General features: G+C 52.6%; 1 protein-coding gene across 1 annotated transcript; it reads right to left on the bottom strand.

Moving 5' to 3' along the window:
- Positions 1–436: 436 nt before the first annotated feature.
- On the bottom strand, positions 437–2,035 carry Hoxc12 (homeo box C12). The gene is made up of 2 exons (NM_001106796.1): positions 1,432–2,035; positions 437–675 (listed from the first exon to the last, which is right to left on the bottom strand). The coding sequence occupies exons 1-2, from the start codon at positions 2,033–2,035 to the stop codon at positions 437–439; spliced, it is 843 nt and encodes a 280-aa protein (NP_001100266.1).
- Between the last annotated feature and the right edge of the window lie 4,599 nt (positions 2,036–6,634).

Here is a 6,634-nt window from a genome sequence, read left to right as displayed (position 1 = left end):
GGGCACCTTGGTCCCACTATCATCAACCTTGTCTGCTCCTTCAAGTATAGAGACTTAAGACCAGAAAGGGAAGTGGTGGAAGGGTGCGAATAAGTGTCTGGGCCACTGCTTCCCCATAACCTCAGCGGGAGGCACAGCAACTCCAGTCCTGCCTCAAATAAACTACCCCTGCCCAGTGTCCTAGCCTGCCCTTGTCTCTCCTGGGCTTCTGACTTCTCTGGCTAGGTTTATTCCCCCTTTTTTTTTTCAGGGACCCGCAGGGCCTTTTGGGTGTGTGTGTGTGTGGGAGGGAACCACGAACAAAACAGACAAGAGACGTCCGGGGAGGGCCTGCCAGAAGGCCTGGCGTTGTAAGCGGGACTGTGTCCCAGGCTGCGCCCCCTCTTGCTCCACCAAGGCAAGCTCAGTCTGGGGCTAGCACTCATGTCCTGGCTCCCTAGAAGAAGGAGAGAGCTTGCTCTCTCAGCAGAAGTCTTTTCTTTTTCATTCTCCGGTTCTGGAACCAAATCTTGACCTGCTGATCACTAAGATTCAAGCGGTCCGAGAGTTCCCTCCGACGCTGGCGTGTGATGAACTCGTTGACCAGAAACTCGCCCTCCAGCTCAGCCAGCTGCAACTTCGAATACGGCTTGCGCTTCTTTCGCGAGCGGCTGTGGATCGGGTACCAGGGCGCGCCTGGGTAGAGATGAACCGCAGGGTTGGCTAGAGGATCAGGGGGTGACTGGCTCAGTGCCCTGGGCCCTTTCCCAGACCCTTTTACCCTAGCCCCACACCCAGACCAGGTCACTCCTTTCCCTTATCATCCTGAGAGCCTTTACCCAGACCAATTTCACCAAACCATCACTCCATCAAGTCCCTCCCCACGCTTTTACTCTGTGCCCCAACACTACCTTCCAAAATAGTATACAGATTTTTAATATTCCTATCTCAATTCTTTCAAATTATCACCACCACCACCATCGTCATCATTATTAAAATGTCCTGGCCCTTACAACTTCTGGGACTACAGATCCCATCAGTTAGAAAAGATGTGGGAGGGCGGTGAAAAGTAAATCATTTTGGTTATGTTTCTTAAAGTAAGAACTGTGAGTAACGGAGGCCCCTGGCTAAGCAGAATGAAAGGCACCCTGGAAACTGGGAATGGAATCTCCTTCTCCGCCTCTTTACCTTTAGGCTTGGGGAAGTCCCCGTCAAGATCCCGGTTTTCTGGAGCTCCCTGCCCCCTACAGCCACTAGGAAATCTCTCCAGGTCTTTTATGGGGGATATTTACATGTTTATAGGGCTCCCCCCACACACACACTTCTTTTTAAAAGAAGCCCTAGCTCACCACACATTCTGTCACCCTAGGCAGTTCCAGTTCAGGCCTCTCCTGCCCAAACTAGCAAGTCGTCCTGTCAGAGTAAGCCGCACAAGTGGGTTGGGGTCCTTACCGCTGGCTGAGAGCCCGCCGCCTGGGTTCAACGGAGATACCAGAGAGCCAGGGTCGCCAGCACTGGCGCCCTTATTGCCCTCGTTGAGTAGGGATGAACTGGAGTCAGATTCCAATGACTGACACGAGGGTGGGTCGTGGGGGGGTCCCGTGTTGCCGTCGCCACCGCCGCCGCCCGCTGGGTAGTCGTACTTGAAGCCGAGCGCAGGTGGCCCCGACGGCTCCAGCTGCAGCAGCGCTGCCCCGGGTCCCGCTCCGGGTTCGCGCCCGCGCTCCTCCCGCTTTAGGCCCCCGCCGCCGCCCTCAGCGCAGGGCTCTCGGTAGTAACCCTTGCTATCCTCCACGCGAGCCAACTCGCACGTGCGGCCAAAAGGCGGGTTGAGAGACACCGGACTGCCGAGATAGGGCTGCGGGTAGCCATTGCACGGCTCGGCCGACGGCCAGGGCAGCGAGCACACGTTATCGCGGCGTGGGTAGGACAGCGAAGGCAGCCCCGGGAGTTGCGCCCCTGACGCGCGGAAGTTGGGGAAGTAGAAGGTGTCTCCCGTGTGGATATTCACCAGCGGCCCCACAAACCCAGGATTCAGGAGATTATGCTCGCCCATTTCCGCGGGGCCCGACCGGCAGCTTCTACTTTATTGCTATCTGACATTAAACATAGTTAAACCTGCACCAGTCACCCATTGGCCGCCCTACTCACGTGGGCGCTACCGCCAGGGGGAGGGGTGGGGACAACCGAACCCCCCACCCACATTCCCCGCACCAACTCTAACTTCCCCCTTCCCCAATCCTGGGTGGGGATGGAGGAACGAAAGGCAGGAACAGATTTATTCGTTGGATTCTGGTTTTTTAAAAATCATATAAAACCTTAACGCAGACGGGGAAGCGATCGCTCGCTCGACACGGGGCGAAACCAAAAAAAAAAAAAAAAAAGCGCGACGCCAAAAATATCCGCACATACACACCTCCGCACCCTGCACCCCTCCCCAGATGTATTATCTTATCACCAACAGCTGGCCGAGTACAGCCCGTCCCTCTTTAATTAGCTCCTTTATTAACTAAAACCGTTGGAATTTACAATATCTCCCCAATAAATTACTATTAGATATTGTGTCATATAAAGTTTACTGGCTGTTTAAGGAGACGGATGAGCCCTTTGGCTCAGGGTTTATTTACAGTAGAGGCGAAGTGGGGGTGAGAACAGGTTTCCCTGCAGCTATCTCTCAGCCCTGCCAGGGCTGCTGCGTTGTCTCCATGGCATTTTCTTCTTGGGATATGAAAAGATGCTTGAGGTTCTTTCGCTCAAGAAAGGTTTAGGGGGAATTGATGATTCTATCTCTTCTGTACCCCTAACATCTTAGCCTCCATCGATAGAGGAAGAACTAATGGCAAAGAGAAGAGAGAATGCAGTGCAGACCTATTTGCCTGCTCTTGAAAATCTAGGGGTAGCTTGAACTACTTTTCGGCTGTGACTTCTAGGTACTGGGAGCTTCTAAGAATCTCCTGGTCTTTATGACAGGAGACTGTCAGTCCAGTAGAAACTGGCTAGCCTGAAAGATACAGCAAAAGAGATTACCCCACAACCTGCAGGCTGGCCGTGGGGCCGTTATGGAGTAGCTCAGAGGCCAGGGGTGAGTTGCCTTCTGAGGTGGGACAAGAGTGAGGGGAAAACACGGAGAAATATCCGGTCGAAGACTCAGGTTTTTATTTATGATGCTCCTTCCAGAAAAGCCTGGGAACCTAGCGCTGACTGTTGACTATAATGGACATCTGCGGGTCAACATTGGGAATCTCAACTGGGGCACCGGCGGAACAGCTCATCAAGAGAAGAACCAGCTCAAATACATTTTATTAGGGTTATAGCAAAGAGACACTCACCATCTCTGCTTATTTTGAGCCTTAGCTGTCCAAGGTTGAATAAACAGTTTGGCAATGTATACGTGTTAAAAAGATTGTGACGATTTTTATTAGAGTATTGCGCGCATACAGAGAGAGAGAGAGAGAGAGAGAGAGAGAGAGAGAGAGAGAGAGAGAGAGAGAGAGAATGAATATGAAAGAATTCTGGAAAATAGCCGATAGCTGATGCCACAAAACGCAGACAGAATCGCAGGAGATTCTCATTCCGCTCTTCTCTCTCCCGCCCCTCTCTCCTCTACAGGACTCGGCGGAAAGAAAAGCAGATTCTTCGAATTCCACCGCTCCTGGAGCGATTTCATATCCCAAACCATAGCTGCTCACTCCGACAGAAATGTGTCCCCGCGGGCGCCGCCCTGCCCCGCGTAGCTAGCGGCCCGCAGCTTGGCGCCCGCCCCTTGCCCCGCTTGGCCGGTTCTCCTTCCTCACAGCCCGAGCCTTCCTGGCAGCCTGCTTGGCCCCACCCGCCCCCAGGAGCCCGCCCAGCGCCTGACCCACTCTGGAACCACGGAGGTTATGCCCCTGGGATGCCAGCCTCTGTAGTCAACCTTCACTCAGAACCAGAAGACTGGGTCTACAGTGCCCCCCACCCCTTTGTGCGTAATTGATTAAGGGCTGTAAGGCTGCAGAGTATCCCTCAGCTACAGATCGCATGCCATAGCATTTCTGAATTTCATCCATTTCTCCATTTTTCAAGACTCATTGATTGCACATGAGCATCTGGTTTAAAAATTATCTGGGGGTCATTTTGGTCATAAAGATAAAGGCGATGTGATCTCAATATTACAGATTTCAATCAGCACACTACGCTTGGCAGCAAGGTCTACGCCCAAGCTCTCCAGGCCTCGGCGCTCTGCCGCTATTGTTGGTGTGAGGGATGTGAGCTGGCTTTGCCGTCTGCCTTTGTTGAGTGGAGTCTTCTCCCCATTTTAGACTCCCTTCCTACTATGCTAATCTCCGTGAAAAAGGGACCCCGAGAGGAAGGTCTTAGCTTCTCCCCATCTTTCCGCAGCTCGAAAATCTCAGGCCCTGGGCTTTTCTCCCCGCTCTCCGGGGTCAGACCTCTGAGCAGCGGCCAAGGGGCGGCAGATGCAGCGCTGGGGGTGGGGTTGGTTGCGCGGAGCGGGATGGGGGATAAGAACGGCTTGAGGGGGCTTTCTTCTTCAGACGTGGCTTTCTCTCAGCCCGATTTGATCCTGACAAAACCATCATCACCTTTAGGTTTCAGACTTGCATACAGACTCACGCATAAACCCCTCTTCCTTCAGTGCAACACATGCTAATTTCTGTCAAAGAGAGGCGCTGACCACCCTTAGCAAAATCCCTGTCTCCAGAGTCCTCCTCTCCAAGAGTGTAAATTTAGCGGTTTTCAGGGCCCCTCTGAGGACCCAGGCAACCTAAGGGTCTAGTTTCCCCGAGCATCGCGATAGCTCTGCCTGCCTCTAGGTAACCGGCAGCACAAAGCAACATAGCCGCTGAGTTTCAGGACCGGGCTCGAACAACAACAACAACAACAAAAACCTCCACTCCCAACCTGGATGCCCGGGACCGGCGGGAGGCTAGGGTGCGAAACTTTGACTCTAAATCCAGTTCCTCAAGAGCTGTTCCCCAAGTGCCGGCTGAGGCTAAGTGAGGGAACCAGGAGGATTCTGGCAGCCCAGGAGATTCTGCTTTTAGTCTGGTTCAATCCACCGGCACTCCATCATCGCAAAAAAATCATCACCGTCGGCCGACAGCGAACAAGTGATGCTTCGGAGCTCTCCGGCACATTCATCAAATCGTGAGGCTCGAAGGGGTTGGCATGTCTGCTAGGCCATTGGCTTCCGCCACAGCTGGGCAGACTGAGCTATGCCACGTTCATTAACTCAGGGGTTAATTAAAGCTGAAGGTAAGAATATAGTCCAAGGTTTTTCATGAACACCCAAGAGATTCAGCTAGCCTCCTTCAGGATCGCGTACCTGCAGGATGACCCTCTACCGCCCCACACCTTCTCTGTGCGTCCATTCCTGAAGCTAATCTTCAGTCTTTACAGCAGCAGGGCCCGCCATAAGTTAGTTATAAAATCTCCACAGGCTCTAGTGCCTGTGACGCAGCTGCATTTGGACTCTACTGCTAACCCTAAACTGAGAACTATTTGGTTCGATTTTGCCTTCTCTTTGGTGAGCTGACGCCATGAGAACCTGTTCAAGGTCACTGCCTAGTAGTTTTCAGAAAGGGGCTCACTGCATATGCAAATGAGGCAGGGCCTGGGCCCCTGTAGGGGTGTAAGCATAGCTCTGTTAAGAAGAAAAATGAAGACTGGGGAGGGTCTCTCTCCATGCACTGTCTGTCCCCCACTCTAAGTCTGGTCCTTTTGGGACCATTCCGGCTTGGGATGGACCTTTTCCACATTCAGACAAGGCTACAGGATGGGGTAGAGGGAGGGTTCTTTCTTCCCTAATTGGACTCTTCACTGGTTCCTCTAGGGGATGGAGTCCATCTGGCTTCCACCATTCCTGCAAGTGACCCCAACCAAAGCATCAAACTGGGAGATTTGCTGCTTTCTAGCAGCTTGGAAGTGGAGACTTGGACTAACCCTAGAAGCTCAAGCGTTTAGGCTCAGGCTCCTCTAGGTTTTCCCTCCAACAAAAGGTCCTAGCTCACTTTTCAATCAGAAAACTGAGGTGGTGATCGTCCCCAGGAGTGAACATTTGGAAGACTCCCCATCATGAGCTCCCCTGTGAGAGAGAGAGAGATCTCCCCTTATTTTCTCTGAGGTTTTCCTGTAGTGCTAACAGTTAAATAACAGTTAAAGACTGCCAATTCGGACATTTTCCCCCTCCACCAGCAGAGGATCTCCTCGCCTAGTGAATTACTGAGTGTCAGGAAAGGTGTAGGGACCAGTTTAAAAAAAAAGAAAAGAAAAACATGCTTATAAATGCCACACCCACCGCTACTGTAAAGGCGGGGGGGGGGTGAGGTGGGGGGAACCTCAGGCCTGCTCTCACGCACCTCAAAGATGGGTTGAGGAGAGGATGGGAGTACTGCTTCGAGTACCCTCTCTCCTTAGGCTGTCCTTTTGTCCACGATAGGATAGTGTCCACTGGCTAGGCCCAGTCCTGCAAAGGACAGAGATATCCTTAGGTTCTGCCAAACTCAGCTGCGCAGTTGTTTTCCAAAAACCCAGCGTCCCAGTACCAGTTCTGAGATTGGGGTACGTTTCAGATTAGAGAATTAAGCACAGGAGGTTGTTGGAGGGGGTGAGAAAATGTTCTGTTACCACCCCGCCCCCCCCCACACACACACTCGCT

Source organism: Rattus norvegicus, chromosome 7, assembly GCF_021556685.1.
Source record: "Rattus norvegicus strain SHRSP/BbbUtx chromosome 7, alternate assembly SHRSP_T2T, whole genome shotgun sequence".
In the NCBI taxonomy this organism is placed as follows: Eukaryota; Metazoa; Chordata; class Mammalia; order Rodentia; family Muridae; genus Rattus; species Rattus norvegicus.
This window is presented reverse-complemented; position numbering and strand designations above follow the sequence as displayed.

Bases quoted from the DNA above. Each gene is read 5' to 3' on its own strand.
- Hoxc12 (NM_001106796.1), bottom strand. From the start codon at position 2,035: ATGGGCGAGCATAATCTCCTGAATCCTGGGTTTGTGGGGCCGCTGGTG. The intron at 676-1,431 runs GTAAGGACCCCA...ATCTCTACCCAG, and splicing joins CGGCGGGCTCTCAGCCAGCG to GCGCGCCCTGGTACCCGATC.